This window comes from Trematomus bernacchii, unplaced genomic scaffold, assembly GCF_902827165.1.
Source record: "Trematomus bernacchii unplaced genomic scaffold, fTreBer1.1, whole genome shotgun sequence".
NCBI classification, from domain to species: Eukaryota; Metazoa; Chordata; class Actinopteri; order Perciformes; family Nototheniidae; genus Trematomus; species Trematomus bernacchii.
The window spans coordinates 1,179,633-1,197,433 of record NW_022987524.1 but is presented as its reverse complement, the minus strand read 5'-3'; the positions used below and the strand labels follow the sequence as shown (position 1 = coordinate 1,197,433).

The window sequence follows — 17,801 nt, the reverse complement described above, 5'->3', positions numbered from 1 at the left end:
ACAAATGACATACATAGATTTGTTTTTTATTGGTTACACTGTTTTAGAGAAAATGCAAGTACTACTACGTTTTCCTTTGTTCACACATCTACTCAAAAGTACATGCAAGTGTACTTCTACATGCAAGATTTGACATGCACTTTACATTAATTTACAAATGTAATAACATGGGTTTGACACCTCATAACATAGGTTTCACATGTGTTCCCATGGGTTTCACTTGTAATAACATGGGTTTCACATGGGATTTTTTTTGCAGTTATGGCAAATTGCCATTTGTTATGGCAAATCAATCATGTCATATTTGCTGTCCAAGGTTCTGACCCTGGGCCAGCCATGGTTGTGGGAGCTGTCCAAGGTATTCATGCCATATTTAGACTCACTAATGGCTTCATATCATCAGCTATGAGGAATTCAGTAAAGTTTTGCCTTTTATCTTATTTGTGCTTTATGTTATACTGCACTGTGAACCCATTAGTGTCAGTTCAGTCAGGGTTTATTGACAAGGAAGTTTCAGGTAACAGTGTTGCCAAAGCATCAAAAGTACACAGTAATAATGATAATGTGAAAATTAATTCCACATCGACAAAAAATATGTACTTTTTAAATAAGTGTGTGGGTGTGTGTCATTCACTGGCCCTTTGGTTGTGGCATGTAAATACATATTGGATAGCAAGATATGCTTTGTATCCTAATAATCATGAATCATTGTTTCCTGAAAGTATAGGTTATTTAGGTTGGTGGGGGGGGGATTACTATTCGAAATGCGGTTGGGTTTAAAATAGTGGAAAGATATTCAAGAGTAGCCCAACATTCTGTCAAAAACAAGACATAGTAACCCATACTTTTCTTTCAAAACCAACAGTGGGCGATATAGTAGCTAAAAAGCTCCACCAGGTGGCAGCAATGCAACACAAATGATGCAAAGCTGCCGTTAAACTGACCGTAGAAGAAGAAGAAGATGAATTCAGAAACAGGACGTTGCGTCTAATCTGAAAACCTGCAGACTGCTGAACATGAATAAACCTGTTTAGCATCTGACTCAACCTAAATGACAAACTGGCTGACCTGCACATCTTCTGAATTCACGGACAGCTGGACTTGAGTTGGGTAAGAGTGTTTGTCAGCGGAGCTAATGTGGCTAGTGATGTTTACCGAGCTCAAATACCCCTGTAACCAGCTTTAGGTTCGCTAAAGTGAGCAGCTAACATACGCTACGTCAAACAAAAACAGCTTCAGCGAGAAATGATGCTTCACTTCGGAATTTTGGACATACTATACATTCCCTTTATATACATTTTCCCCGTAAACGCCACGGTTCCTGGCTCTTTCTTTATTGTGTGCCGGGTAGCAGCAGCCAGGGTCACGGAGAGATAAACAGCTAGCCTCTCCTCCAGCTGCACCGCGCTGTGTGGCCGTTAGTTTACCGCTGCTCGGTGAGGCGTTAAGTCCTAATGCTAACGAAGTATCTGACCATACAATGATGTGCTGTAGTGATGCACCATAGCACAGAGACGTAGTTCTCTCCTCTTTACAGAGCACTGGGGGGTCCCAACAATCAGCAGCACTGCTATTGTCATTAACAGCGGTTGGTAGACAATATAAAACGGAGCATCCTCATTGCAGAGAGCGGCATGGATTACAAACTGCTAGTAAGAAAGACAAACCGAATGTTTTAGGAGATTCGCTTCCTGTAATAACTCCATGTTAGTGCTGTTATATATATATATATATATATATATAACATAATAAAAAACGTAATTCACCATGATATCGGAGCCTTCAATTTTCATAATAATGTACAATTAGGATGCATAATTAAATGTTTAAAAAAAGAAGCTAATTACGATATTATTATTTTTACTCACATTTTATTTGCAATATAATTCATGATATTGGAGGGATTGATAATTTCTACATCATTATTCTCATTATCATTCAAAGTTATATCAATCATCATGTTGTGATATTTTTTATAGAATCTATAGCAATAATGTATGTTTTATTAAGTCGTAGAATACGATTTGAAGGCAGGGACATCTAATAGCCCCAAAATGCTTAATTCCGATTACTATTCTTACATATTTTGCTGTGCTTCCTGCAATTTTCATATTGCACCAGCCCACATTGTGATTTTGATTCCATTCCAAATAACTGTAGCCCTAGTCCCGGTGTTGTCTGTATGAGAACAATTGGATCTAAACTCTTTAAACGTTAATGTTTAAATGCATGAGCTAATGTGTAAGTGGACCATAGTGCACTGATGAGCCTTTTCATTAGAACAGTATTATAGTGGCTATATTTGTATATATGGCAAATAGAAAGTGAGTGAGTTTAATGAATTACCAAATCTATAATAACTTGATGAACAACATATGTCCTCATGCAGTTGACCAGTGCACTTTTCAAATGTTACCAGAGTTTTGTTTATAGTTGTTATAACTTTGTATTACTTATAAAGTAATTCAGTTACTTATTTGAAAAAGTGTTTAACTTTTTCAAATCCGGCAGGATTTTGGCTGAGGCCCTGTTATTTACCAGGAACTACAAAGGAGCCTTTGTTTAACACTTAACCACACATAACCATGTGAATGCATTTTAGAATGAATCTGAGAGGAGAGCGTTGTTCACAGCTCGGAGACAAAGGCTTCCTGTGATAGGAGGTGCTCAGAGACATTCCTCAATATGGAACGGTCACAACCCAAAATGTGGTTGTACTTCAAACATCAACTTTGTACTTGTAATGTAAGGCGAGTGGTTCTTTATGTTTGAAACCAGTATGAATGATAGTTGGTAAGTCTAACCAGGGACAAGGGTCTCAAATAAGAAACTCTACAAGCACCACATCTGCGTTGAGTTTTTGTAACCTTTTACTATACATTGCCCTTGTCAAATAAACTGATAGATAGAGAAAAATATCACTGATAATATCAACAAAAATATTTTTTTAAACATAAAATGTGTTACGCAATGGTCTATGTTAGCAAGTCGCTCGGAATCCAAATGATGCTTAGTTAAATTGAAAAGGGTCAAAAGTGCCGTTTTGTTATTATGTTATTGTATAATGTCTCTTTTTGTGTCCCATATTTACTTAAGAGGATTAGGGCCAATTACATTTTTACAAATTTAAATTCTATGTTTATATTCAGAATTCATCTGCTTTATTCAAACTCTTTAAAATGTTTCCTTTCATCCCTAAACAATATTATAATTATTGAAAAAAAGAGAAAATTCGGAACTCAAATATGTTTTTCACGCATGTCGCTAATCCTCAGCATATTTTAGCCCTGTTTGGCAAGATCAATGTATTAATATGTATTGTGTAAAAACATAACATACAGTATATATATTCACGGTGTAAAGATGTCATGAGAATATAATGGTCCCTTCTGGATTAACACAGGTGATGTTCTGCTGTTCTGAATGTTCCATCCAGGACTCTGACCATAGTGGCTGGTAATCATCTCATCTGTCTCTGTGTTTCAGCTCCCTGAAGTTTCTCCCTTTACCCCTAATCATGGTGGAGTACTACCAGGTGTTAGGAGTACGGAGAGAATCGTCTGCAGATGACATAAAGAAAGCGTGAGTCGATCAAGTTTAAAATGCTATGTTTAATCTGTGATGTTGCTAATACGGTGTGCTACAATGGCCCAACTCATTTACATCAAGAAGAATGTACTGCAGTTCCAAAAACTATGCAAATATGCAAATACAAATGTTCTAAAACACATGCAAATGAAGAAACATCTTCACCGACTTGACAACACGTGTGCAGCGTTTAATAAAAAGGCTTTTGTGTTTGTTTTTGCTGCTCTTCAATCACTGCAATCTTTCCTGAGCGTTCCTCACAATTGAAATGCTTTTCAACAAAGTGAGAACATACACATGACTCTTAATGGTCATTGAGTAAATGTTTGTCGGCATTCTAGACTTTCTATAGTAAAAACATTCATCACAGCACATAGTATTGACAATATGTTTGAGTGATATTAGAAACTTAATGTAATTATTGAATTACAATGTTTCACATCCCATATGAACAGTAATAACTCAACCAAATAACACACATACTGCAGATGAGCGATACACAGTATGTGTCATGATGTCTAGCTAAAGGCACAGAAAACCCAGTATTTAGTGGTTTCAGTGGAGCTTTATTAAGCTGTTGTTATCTTCTCTTTGTTTTGGTGTAGTTACAGAAAGCTGGCCTTGAAGTGGCACCCCGACAAAAACCCCGAGAACAAGGACGAGGCAGAGAAGAAGTTCAAGGAGCTGTCAGAGGCGTACGAGGTGCTCTCAGACGGTTTGTACCTCAGCTCTGAACAGATGCCTGATCACATGCACTTCCTCTCCCTCCTCATCTACTCTTCATGTTTCTGACTGCTCACTGGTCTGTTTTCTACTTTAACACTTTTCATTTCCCCTTCCAGTCAACAAGAGGAGCCTTTATGATCGCTATGGCAAAGAGGGGCTGACAGGGAACAATGGAGGAAGAGGTAAAACATCAATCTATCCTTTCCTATGTGTGGAAACAACTGGGGAGCTTAAGTTTTATTTATATATTTGTAATACTAATCAACCACTGTAGATATTGTAATATACATTTTATAAATGTTATACAATGTGCACATTTTAACTTGACTTTTTACCTTTTATATAAATATTATTTTCTATTTTGTTTACCCTATTATTATTATTTATTATTATTTGACTGGTCATACTTTAAATTCTTATTTTTTATAAAATGATATTTATTTAAACTTATCTTCCTGTTGCACATTCTTACTCAAACTCATTTGTGTTTATCATTTCATTCTTCTTTTAAATGTATTTCTATTTGATTTAAACATTTAGCAACAGTCTCAAACCCATATTTTCCCTAGATGAATATTGAATATAATTCTGATTCAGATCAAAAGCATGACATGTTACTTAAGTATGAATCCTTTCAAGGGGCCTCATTTATAAAGTGATATACGCTCAAAAAATGGCGTACGCCAGTTTCTACGCAATGTTTGCGATTTATAAAATACTAACTTGACGGGAAAATGTGCGGTCCTCCACGCAAACTCTAACCCATGCGTACGCACTAAGCACAACAACGGGAGAGACGAGAAACTGCGACACCGTTGGCAGAAGGAAGAATGGAGAGAAATATGTGGAAATAATACCATAAATAAAATGTTACCTCTCATTTATCAAATATGAAGAATTCATTTTCAAACATTGATTAAAGCCAATCTTTAAATGATGAAACAAACGCCTGTTTGAGACTCCTCAGTGCACACAAACACATAACTTGGAGAAATAAATAAATACGGATATGTTATTTAAAACCACCTCGAATATGTTGTGTTAATGTTATGAAATGTTTTCTCATAAATGATGCGGTAAGCAGGAGGACAGAATAACGTCTAAACTGACGCCGTTTTGCATTTCTATAGGTTGTAGATACGAGCATGGTTTTATATACTATCACGTTTAATCGTGTTTTATGCCGTTTGCCAAGACTTGATAAGTCGCTCGTAAAACACAGGAGGTATGGAAACTAAGAACACCATATGTGGTAAACAGCTAATATAACACAACACATTAGTTGTATTTCATTTAAGTGGTGGGTAGAGTTATTGCGGTGGCGTTGAGACACACATGGTGCAGTGGAGCCGCTGCGCACAGCTGAGGCCTGTACTACGAAGCTGGTTCAACCTAACCTGGATATGTTGGAGTTAGCCGGTTGGCCCAATCCAAAACATACGCGCTCTCACTAAGCGGTCCTACGACGCGGGTTATCAAGTGGATTGCTCAAGCCAGCCGTGTCCTATCTAGTTAGGTGCACGTTCACATGAAAGGGGTTGTATTTGGAGCATTCGACCAATCACAAACATGGACAAGCGTACTGACAGCGCAGCGTCATACTTCCTGAATGAAAAGTGAACTTTAATATTTGTCAAATATGAAGAAGTTAAACTTTAAACATCCATGACTTAAACACTTTATCCAGGATCAAAGCCACATAGCTGCACCTGCAAGGTGAATACAGCTGGTAACAGAGAAAGTGTTTGAATGCGTACATTAACAGGTTTATGATATCACTGCTGCCCCGTCTAAGACACGAGTGGATCTGACTTTAATTACATTTGACTCGAGTGTTTCGTCAACTTAATGTGTTGCTTAAAATAATACTTCTGCATACAGTATGTGACACTGTGAGTGTTGCACGGCCAGATACGGCTCAGCTGACTCAGATAAGGAAATATATGATACATTATGATGTGATATGAATGATAATGGCACACATCGACGTCTGCACTCACAGTGCCGCGGACTGTACTTAATGTTACTCTGATCTGGTTACTTATGTCGTGGCAGATATTTAAGTAAGCTTTCTTAACGCTAATATTATAATAGTCAGATTGCTCTGAAGATGGGAGGGGATATTCTATTAATCTTCACGTTCACACAGTCAGTTGATTTTTGCCGGCCGTCTTTCCTGCAACGGCAGTTTTTCTGTATTTCCTCTATCCTGTAATATGAATTGATCGCTTTAAACTCCGCACACTGAGCTCTGATTGGTCAGCAGGCGGTGCTTTCACTGAGTTGATCTCTTAGCCTGCAACCTAACCTGCTCCGGACCAGGCTAGCCGCTCAGCATAAGTTACCATGGAGATCTAGCCCGCTAAAAAGAGACCCAGCGTCGTAGGACCGGAAACCCCGAGTTTTCCCTGAAGTTAGCCGGCTAAGAGAAAATTCGGCTTCGTAGTACAGGCCTCTGATTGGCAGCTGGAACACAAACCACGTTTGTAAACAAAGCCCCAACTGTTTGTACATACATGTGCAAACCCAGTTTAATTGCACTCGGTTTACTATCATTTCTAAAAAGGGAAGAACATTACGTTACATCTGAGGTAGGCTATCCTGTGCGTCTGGTGACGGGCACACCTCGGTGTGCAACTATATACGTTTCTGTGATTAAAAAAGCTTGCATGGGTTTGTTTTGCCTTGTTTCTACTTCTCCGACAAGGATTTCAACTTCACAGTTATTGAAGTTTCTTTTCTTGCCTGTTTTTTCTGTCTTTGCCATGTTCGTTTTTGCCTGAAACCGGTTTGATGAATATTCATTATGGGCGTATCAATGACTATTTATGGGCAAATATGGGTGTGACGGGAAGCCTGCAAAAGCTGCGCCGCATTTCGAGTCGATTGTGATTTATAAAGGGAAACAGGCGTAGGAAGTGCCGTACGCACTTCCCTCGCCGGTACGCAATGTTTTGTGAATGGGAAAATGTCAGAACATTTCTGTACCTATTTTTTTGCTTTGTACTACGTAAGCAACCTTCCCACGTGAATCCTACGCAAGGCGTTATAAATGAGGCCCCAGGTGACTACAGCTGAAACCTTCATGTGTCTGAAGATATTTAGTGACCATGAAATGTTTATCGCTTGTCCTTCAACATTTCTTGCCAACGACAAAACTACACATGTGTCACTTCTTCAAAACTCAGTGTGTTAACTGGAAGTCAGCTTTTGTAGCACTTTTTCAAAAAATGTTTTCTTGTTTATTTGAAAGAAATGATTTGGTTAAAGGGCAAACGTAACAAGATGAGATACAGTTAAAACAAAAAACATTCAATTACTAAATTCACAAATCAGAAGAAAAAGGAAAATAAACTGATTAACAATAATGGATTGGATGGGTCCGAATGCTGCAAATAAATGCTGACCTGGCACTATTGAACGCATTTTGTAATGTTTTCGTCTCGTTCTGTTCGTGCTGTTTACATCAGTTTTTATTGACATGTTTCAGGAGGGCATTTCCACAACGGAAATCATTTCCAAGAACCGTTCACATTCCGAAACCCAGACGACGTCTTCAGGGAATTCTTTGGAGGCAGAGACCCGTTTGCTGACTTCTTTGGTAAGTCCCATTATTACATCTCCACTTTAGAAGTTTGACCTAATTGCAGATCAGAACATGTTCAGCATTCATCAGAATCTTCCTCATCCCCTGCATCGGTTGTGATTGATCTAAAATGGAGACCCTTGGTGACTCTTCATGAACTAGTCAGTCTGAACAGTTTGCTTCCATAACATGACAGAATACATAGAATGACCAATGAAGGTGTTATTTCTGTGGATTTCTACTTCATTCCCTGAAAGTACAGCAAACTCTTCAATTTCATTACTGTTTATATTCAGAAGTTTTCTACTGAGAATTTCATTCAAACATCGATGATGGCCTGATTTATGCTCTGGAAGTGTGTTTGCAAATGTGCACATATTTAATAAAGGAAGTGCCTCAACTTTATATTAAATAACACTTCAGAAAATATTTGAATACTAAAAGTAATTGTCTAATGAAAGTAATCGGTAGGGGAAATTAAATGGTGATATCTATTGAAGAGGTTGCAGTGACGTTATTTTCTGAGGCGACCCAGAAGTTAGCATTGGAAGAGATCCCTCGCCGAAAAGCAATGGGATTTCTGAAAAAAAGATCTGTGGAAAACACATGTTCATGATACTTACACGTTTTGTTTGGCAGGATACTCTCCACATATTAACAACAATTTATCATTTTGAAGCGTAAATGCGATCTCAAAAAGTAGAAAGCTAACGTTGGGCTATACACAAGCTACTTCACGATCACATGACTGCACCCCATCCCCACTAAGCTAAAGGCGGCTAATGTCAGACGTGATGACATTTGTCTCATTCAGTCACTTGTTAGCTGTTTTTATGACACATCGAAGCTTCAGACATTCACCAGTGGGGTATTTACTGACATATGTTATATTGTAGAAATAAATGTGAAAATCTCTTCAGCTTGTGTTAACCACCGATCTAATTTCAGGCTTCTAACCAAAAAAACCTTTAAATGAAGTGCTGAAATGCTAACTAATTTCCGGCTTTTCGGACTCATTCCTGCACCACACTTTGAGTTATCCCTATCCTTCTGTAACCCTCTCTCTCCTGCTGCTTCTTGTCTCTCAGGTGCAGATCCGTTTAGTGAGGATCCGTTCTTCAGCGGCGGTCGGCGGCACCACAGTCAGCGACATCGCAGCCGGACAGGCGGCTCGTTCTTCGGGGGCTTTGTTGGTTTTCCTCCCTTTGGTGCTGGCTTCTCACCTTTTGACCCAGGTAGGACCTGCACCAATGACTCAAACACAGACAGCCCCTGTTATTGTCCCCTGTCTAATGACACTTTCTCTCTCCTGTTTCTCTCAGGCTTCGGTTCTTTCGGCTCTATGAGCCCCATGGGTCATATGGCGCCCATGGGTCACATGACAACCATGGGCAGCCTGGGAGGTGGAGGCTTCACCTCGTTTTCCTCCAGTTCCTTCGGAGGAGGAGGAGGAGGAGGAGGAGGAGGAGGAGGAGGAGGAGGAGGCATGGGAAACTTCCGCTCTGTGTCCACCTCCACGAAGATCATCAACGGCAGGAAGATCACCACTAAGAGGTAACCATGACACCGGAGGATTAAGGCTGCTGGGACTCTGGACTGACAACATAAAGAGAGAATACAAATAGATTTTACCAAAGATACAAACAATTATTATATATTTTTTAAAGGATCAAATCTATTATGCATTTTTGTTTTGAGGTTAAGTACATTTAAAAAATCTGCCATCAGTGCAGCACTGGTCCACAGACGTTGAGCAGGTAGTGAGGTGACAGACCTAAATAAAGTCTATCCAGTATTGCAGAAATAATGACTAAACTGAAAACGAGCAATCTATAGAATAGAAATAGAGAAGATAATCATGATCCTAATGTGGAAACAACTTAAATGCTACTAAAAATACAAAAAGAAAGCTCTCCCTCGATGCAACTGGCTTTAAAAGGTATAGCCTAATCAATGCGGTGGATGGAGGCTGATTGTTGAATAATATGAGAAGGACAGGAAAAGGTTACACATGTGGCACAAAGAACTTAGCTGAAAATGCATCAAAACAAGCACAGAAAGAAACCCTGCAGGTCATATACAACACAAAGCATGTTCAGGAGACTCTGAATATTTAGTCATTATCAAAAGGCTAACACTGTGACGCCACTTCTTCCACTTCACTCGGTCATGCAATTACTAAAAGAAACATCTGGAGGTCATAACTGAGGGGATAAATCCCACCTCTGTCCCTCTGTCTGTTTATAGTCTGACGGTACATCTGTATTGTCTGATAGAAGGTGAAAAGGTCACAGTGAGGAGCCTATGTGTTGGGGGTCTGGGATGGTTAGACTAGAGAAGTGGGGGGGGAGGCAGCAGTGTACAGCTGTTCTCCAGCACTCACGGCTCAGGAGAAATATTACACAAGCATCTTTCTGCTGCTGCTGACATGATCTAATGAAGCTGTTATGGAACGTTCTCCCAGTGGAATTCTGCGTCTGCACCAAACTGAACTCCTTTAACGGCTGAGCGGCTTCCAGAGGTGGGAAGTGCTGAAGTACAAATACTTTGTTACTGTACTTAAAGGACACCTATCATGCTATATTTAAATGATATATTGTAGGGCCATACCTATATAAGGTATATTTATACGTTTCTGTTTTCAAAATACCAAACAGATCATGCATTTTAGCAATGCCTCATTTCGCTCTATGTGCTGTTTGCTGTCTACGGGTCTGATTCTGCTGACCACGCCCCCCTGCAGGAGAGGGGAGACGTGCTCTGATCAGCTGCTGGGCTGTCAGAAGAGGGGGAGAAAAAGAGATCTCCGTCCTCCGTGTTTTATTATATAGAGTCGTTATTCATTTGTTTTAAAGCTCAATAAATAACAAAGAAGACCTTTGACCGGCACTTTTCTCATTTTGTCCGGAAGATTTCAACTTTAACGGACATCTTGACCGGCGAAAGAAACTGAAACTGAAACTCTGCCGCACGGTCCCCTCGTTCCTTGGAAGAGGCGGAGAGGTGGGTGTTTGTCATCTGCTGGTGGACTAACCGGAGAGAATTACAGTGCTTGCCTCGACGGGGAGGGATTGCATTGAATTAAAGCAGCGGGAGCAAACGCTTGCCTCGGGGAGGGAGAAAGAAAGCCACAGCGGAGAATAAACAGAAGGGTAACCATGGTAACTATGGGCGGGAAGTCTTCTTCGCTGCTTTTGTGGCAGACTACAGCGCCACTTACAGGCCTGGCATATGTACTACAGCGTCTCCAGTGCTTTCGAGCGGCAATGGCCGGCCGTGGCCCAACCCCACATTCCCCTGATAGGTGGAGAGTTGGCCCAATAGCCGTAGCGCCACCGTCCTGACGTCAGAGAGTTTTCAAATCTGGATCAGTTTGTATCAGATCCGTTGCAGCCCCTTTTTTAGAGATTTGGGTATGGAGGAAAATAGAGAGGGTTGTGTTTTCTGACACTTGGTGAGTTCCCTGGAACACCGGGGACACATATTCATGTTTAAAAGACGTACACAAGTGCATTTTGCATGATAGGTCCCCTTTAAGTAGATTGTTCTGGTGTCAGTACTTGACTCCACTCTTGACATTTTACTTGTTCTCCTTACATTTTTAACACAAATACCTGTACCTTCTACTTCCTACATTTTCAAAATAGGCTTGTTCATTATCATTAATTAGCATATGCAGACAATAGCTAAAAAGTGGCTTGGCCTATTTGTGCAATTTTGGAGTTGTTTTGGGGGTTATTGAGGATGTTTAATCTATTTCCAAAGTTTGAACTAGAAAGTCTCCATATTTGACTCAAATTTGTTATCCTAAAAGTGTCAGAAATAAAATTGACATCCTCCATAACATCCAAAACAACTCCACATTTGTCTAAATCAGCGAAGCCATTTTGTAGCTACTGTCTGCCTATGCTAATTAATGCAACTTATACCATCTGTGCAAATTGCCTAATATATGCAAGTTAGCATCCGGCAGTTTCTCTGTGCTGGGGACTCTACTATACATTTATTTCATAAAACGTTGTGGTACTCAACTTTTCCGGGTTCACACTGCTGGAAAGTAGGCTAAAGTACATTTCAAAGCCCAAACTTATTTACTTTCACTTGAGGAAAGAAGTTCCTGAATCAGAATTTCTTTATTTGTCTCGCAACGGGGAAAATTATTAATTAAAAAGATCAGACTGGCATAATATATAAAAAAAGTAGGCACACGTTATCAATAAACACAATAAGTAAAAAATACAAATGTAATACAAATAAAATGACAGTATACCATGGTATTTTTTTCAAACGACCGTTGAAGAAGCTGGTACTGTTTACAGATTGAAAAAGAAATTGAGCGTGAATTGCAACCAGGGAATGTTGCACAAAGTGTTATGTTGCACATCAGGGTATTCCAGTCTGTGTGTGTTAGTCAGTACTTCAACTCTCACCAGAGTGTTTTCAACTGGAGTATCTGAACTTGAGGGAAGGATGTGTCATTTTGCCATTGCTGCTTACCTCTCACTCTTCTTGCAGAATTATAGAGAACGGTCAGGAGCGGGTGGAGGTGGAGGAGGACGGCCAGCTGCGGTCACTCACCGTGAACGGGAAGGAGCAGCTGCTGCGACTGGAACACAAGTGAAGAGGAGGAGGAGGAGGAGGAGGAGTGTTACCTCAGCACAAACACACCAACAAACTTGAGCTTGACGCAGAAGGAGGGGAAAAAAAGCAACAAACCGATGTAATAATAGTCTCTACTGTTGTTTGGATGTACATACTTAGGTTTATCTCCCCCTCTCATGTCCCCCCCCCCGCTGACTCTCCGCTGTTCTCCGATGATTCCGATTGGAGGATTTGGACGCAGACTTTTCTATGCATTTCGTTCATGTGTTTCTGAATTGGAGCTGTGTTTATTTTTTGGCTCAGGGTGGTGTTATTGTTTCTGTGTTTGGGACCACAGTATTATTCTGATGTATGATGACCAGCCCCCCCCCCCCCATCGCCCCGCCTCCACGTTACTTTCTATATGCACTCCACTATGTTCAGAAAACAAGGCATGACTTTGCTTCTCCATCTGAAAATAGAAAATGAAATTTGATTTTAAAAAGTGGGTTCAAATGACTGAACCCACCCCCCCCCCCACCCACCCCTCTCTGTTTACTGCTAGTCTAACCTCTTCTTAGTAATAATTCTTTTTTATTAAAATAAAAATGCTGGTAGGATGAGTTATGCAATTTTATATGTTCTAATACCAATGTGTTTTCTGTTTATTTAATTATGCATGTACACCTGTCAATGTTGAGTCTTAATGTTAAAGCTGCATTATGATGCACAAATAATGGAAGGCATTCTATAAATGATATATGGATATAGAAGGAATTTTGTGTACTTTGTAAAACCAATAAATCTGAATTTCATCCTGTTTTCAGGATGCTCTAACATGGCTGCTCTCTCTATGCTCTCAGTTAGATAAGGTCACATGTCTGCAGAAAATGCAAACTCTTGTAACACAGTGTACTGAGGTGAAGGGTAAGTTCAGTCAGGTAAACTTCCTTTACATTCATTCTCTTTCTCCTCAGCTGATTATGGGTTCCACTTTCTTAAGGGGTTCTTTTCAGATTTGTGGAGTTTGCTTCTTCCTGAAACATGTACCTACTGCTAGCTTGCTAAGTTCCCTTATTTTTTCAATTCAAAATCAATTGCACGTATTGCTGAGGAAATATTTACCTAGGCCCTGACCTTTGACCCAGTTTATCACTGCTCTTGCAGAGCACAGGCCTGCGACCTTGGGATGCAACTCTCTTGAAGAGAAGCTTTGTTTTGCATTTAGGGACATCTGGTAGTGCATCTTATCGGGGACGTGTTCCCCTTTGGCACATATATATTAACAAGGAGTCATAGTGCTTTGTTTGTTATGTCTTGTCATGCAGATTGTTGATTATTCTCTCAGAGCTAAATACTTGGGATGGGGAGAGAACTTCAGAATTGTTCAGGCAGGAGCTGTGTGACTTGGTTGCTGCAGCGAATGTCTTTGTCAATTCTCTGGCTGTAGCTTCCAGTTCCAGCTCTCCTGTGTTCTCCTTGTGTTCCGAGTCCTTGCTCCAAAAGTTTCATCATAGTTACATAAAATATGTGTGATCAGATCAATGTTAAACAATAATTAAAAGGGAAATACTTTTTTAAAATAATATATGAACCAGCAAATGCACACATTAAAACACACCTGATTTATTAAACAAAATATGGTGTTTGCTTTCCATCCATGAGTTAAACTGAAACAGAGACTAGTATTCTGCAGGCCTATAGCCTCAACATGTATCTGAAATCCTGAGGGCTGTACATTGCTTTTATTTGCTGGTTTTCTTATTTTTTACAGTTCAGTAGGTGAACAGCTGATTTGATAAATAATACTATGGATGCTCTTAATGCATATAGTGCATATTTGACATATGACTTCTGACACTAATCTATCTGTAGAGTGCTGATGGGAGGCGTGTGGCGCAGTAGGTTAATGCGCTGATCTTCGAACCAGAGGATAGCAAGTTCGAGTCCCACTGCAGTCAGCATGTCGTTGTGTCCCTGAGACACTTCACCCAAAATTGCTCCTGTGGGGATTGTCCACAGTATTGAGTATGTAAGTCGCTTTGGATAAAAGCGTCTAACAAGTAACATGTCATGTAATGTAATGATGGAGATCAGATCACAGTAAGTGTCAAACAGTGCTAGGGGGTGCTAACCTAGGACGGTGTGAGATACTCTGGGAGGAGATAGAGAATGTGACACATTATCTAATGGAAGTTTCCATATTCCTTAATACTAGCTACAGACTGTTCACTTGCTTTGACATTTTATTTTCTGATTTATAATTGTTAAGAGCTTAATATGGACTCATGCTCTTATACATTTATACTATGGCAAACATTTAAAGTCTCCAAATGGAAATACACTTTTTAAAAGGGTCAATTTGTATTCATAAACTGAAGAAATGCCAAGTAAACTCATTGCTTTGGATTTACATTTCTCTGTGTGGAGGCCTGAGGTTGGATTGACACCTCCAGAGGACAGGGGGCGGGGCCTGGGGGGGGCGGGGCCTAGGGGGGCGGCTGAGCTGGACGGAGCAGCCTGTGTGAAGCTGTGGGAGCTGCCATGGAAACAGAAGAGCCCTTTTATTAACTAAACATTCTAAATCGATACAGTGCAAATGTCTGTTCTCAAACACGATAAATCCTCTTCAAAAAGTTGAAACAACACAGAAAACATCCTTTAATCTCTATTTATAGGATTTTTAACATCAGGAATTAAGATCCCATTCCCCAGAGGGCCACTCAAATACTTTATTATAATCAACTGATTGGTTTGTTTTGTTCTTAAGATTTATTTTTCTTTCAGTGAGTTAGATTGCTTCGCAGGGAGCGCGAGAGTTTCTGTGGAATCAAGCTGTTGGTGGGGAGCTGCCCTTGGTGCTGAACGCCTCAATCCAATTACCCCTCCTCCCTCATCCTCCACCCTCTCCCTCTCTCATCCCTTTATTCCTCTCTTCCTCGCGGCTGGTCGGTGTCTCTCCGGTCTCTGCTGTGTTTCCCTCATGGCGCGCAGTTTTGTGGACACTCTCACCGGGACATTTCCTCTCTGAAATTGACTCTTTCGCCCCCCCAAAATGTGGATGTCCAGCGGCCTGCGTGCTCTCGGGAGGCTTCACGGATCAGCAGCCGGAGGGCAGGCGCAGCGGCTGGGGTAACGACCGGGTGCTATGGTGGGACCTCCTGGAGCTGCAAGAGTTCTCCCAAATACCAGCGCGTTTTACACAGGTGGGGTGTTTTCTTTTACTTTACACACATTTCAAATGTTAACAAAAATAGTATTAGAAGTTCGCTTTTATTGAGGACGTTAATTGTAGTAAAACGATTATAATTGTAGTTCTGCTCACTTTCTATGTACTTTTTATTTCTGCCGTGGGCTCAGGTGCTTAATGAGGGGTTAATCCTGAGTCTCTTAATCTCTTCACCACTAAGTGAAAGCTCTCACTTTGGACTCTTTTTCTGAATGTGCAGGATCTAACTTGTCTCTGCATTTGGTCTGGTTTCATGAAAAAGAAAGTTAAAACAATTAATCTGTCATTTTTACACACAATTATTTATGACAATTAAGTATATCATGGTTTTAAAAACCCAAGAAAGAGAAGTTTAAACTAGGCTTATGTATGATCATCTCAGACTTCATGGTACAGAAATGAATGTGTCATTTCTTTAGAGGTGAGGTTCTGGATGAGGGATTTTTCAGAGGTGATTTAGCAGCTTGGATCCTTACGTAGCCGTGTCCTGTGAGTGTCCCGGGAGGAGATAGACAGTCTATAATTAACTAAGGCAGACTTGAGCCAGGGGAGACGAAGCCTAATGCCGCTACTGGGATTTAGTGGAACTCCATTACACAATCAGATAAAGGTCCTGCAGTCACAGGACTTCTAATGGCAACGTAAGCCCTTAGGCCAATAGGAGAACGGCTTCCAAGTAAAAAAAAAAGAAGTGTGCAGTTTAGATTCCATTTGTTACAATTGGTATTCATTACATAAGAACATCTGGTCTTTTTTAAGATGATTTAGTGAGAGGATTCCTTATAATTAAAAATACCAACTGGGGTTTATAAGATAGTGAAGAAACTGATTATGTCAACAAATGACTGATCATTTGTTAGTTGAAAGCCATAATATTAAGTTTAACCTTTTATTTGATATTTAAACTTAATATTATTGCTTTCAACTCACTCACCTAATACAATTATGGACAATTTGTTATTATTATTATTTCATGTCAAATGTTTCAGTTTATTCAGTGTAACACATCTCCTGTGTGTGTGTGTGTGTGTGTGTGTGTGTGTGTGTGTGTGTGTGTGTGTGTGTGTGTGTGTGTGTGTGTGTGTGTGCGCGTTTGTGCGCGTGCGTGTGTGTGCGTTTGTGTGTGTGTGTGTGTGTGTGTGTGTGCGTGCGTGCGTGTGTGTGTGTCTGTGTGTGCATGTCCAACATAAAGACGTGGCATCCATTTCACTGCGGTAAACCCAGCCTCACATGCAGGCTGGAACTTAGCACACTGATGAAGATATTTAGTAGATTAGACCTGTCCCGTCCTTTTGAAGCATCCAGTGGGCATGGCTAGATTAACCTGCAGAAATGAGCTGCTGGGCACCTGTTGAGCCTGCACTCATACAGCACTGCTCCGGTCTCTACATACTGTGAAGCATTTCCCATTCATTCATACAGAGGCTGCCAAGGTGCACCTGCTCAGTGAGACTAACATTCACACACACTCACACACTGTTGGCCATCAGGAGCCAAAATGGGGTTAGGAATCTTGCCCATGGAGACATTGACATTTAGACGGCAGGGGCTGGGGATTGAACCACCAACCTTGTTGAAGGACCACTATGCAGCTTCAGAGCCACAGACACCCCCCAGTATGCTAATAGTTGCCTTACATGTTGTGTTCACTGAGAGGACTCTTGACGTCATTTAGTACATTTATATAAAATAATTGACTCTGCTCTGACTTGTTTTACAGCCATGTACAGAATGAGAAACAGTTGAGACATACATTAAATAACTGAGTAACAATTGTCAAATTAAAAAAGGAGAAAAAAACAGAGAAAGAGAAAAAATAATGGACATTTAGAATTCATCAGGGACTAATCAGGATATCTCTGTGTCTTGTCTTATGTTCCATTCTAACATGCTGTTTCATAAAACTTAGTGTAGTTTAAAAATAAATAACATTTTAAAATAAAAAAAGACAGTGAGAGGTGAAACTCACAGAATGAATATTTAAATATTGTTATGTGTTAATATAAAAATAACTGACTGTGTTCTGACTTGTTTTGCAGCCATGGATCTAACCCGGAGTTAGGAGTAGAGTCTGAACTCGACAGACCCCTA

General features: G+C 40.2%; 1 protein-coding gene across 1 annotated transcript; it reads left to right on the top strand.

Moving 5' to 3' along the window:
- The first annotated feature begins 943 nt into the window (after nt 1-943).
- dnajb6a (DnaJ heat shock protein family (Hsp40) member B6a) lies at nt 944-13,318 on the top strand. The gene is made up of 8 exons (XM_034119892.1): nt 944-1,110; nt 3,487-3,582; nt 4,194-4,303; nt 4,431-4,496; nt 7,805-7,915; nt 8,989-9,135; nt 9,223-9,454; nt 12,416-13,318. The coding sequence occupies exons 2-8, from the start codon at nt 3,518-3,520 to the stop codon at nt 12,519-12,521; spliced, it is 837 nt and encodes a 278-aa protein (XP_033975783.1). The 5' UTR covers nt 944-1,110; nt 3,487-3,517; the 3' UTR covers nt 12,522-13,318.
- Nucleotides 13,319-17,801: the final 4,483 nt, after the last annotated feature.

Excerpts from the sequence above, each read along its gene's own strand:
- dnajb6a (XM_034119892.1), top strand. The coding sequence starts at position 3,518 with ATGGTGGAGTACTACCAGGTGTTAGGAGTACGGAGAGAATCGTCTGCA. Across the intron at positions 4,497-7,804 it reads AGGGAACAATGGAGGAAGAG|GAGGGCATTTCCACAACGGA; the intron begins GTAAAACATCAA and ends GACATGTTTCAG. Across the intron at positions 7,916-8,988 it reads CCCGTTTGCTGACTTCTTTG|GTGCAGATCCGTTTAGTGAG; the intron begins GTAAGTCCCATT and ends CTTGTCTCTCAG.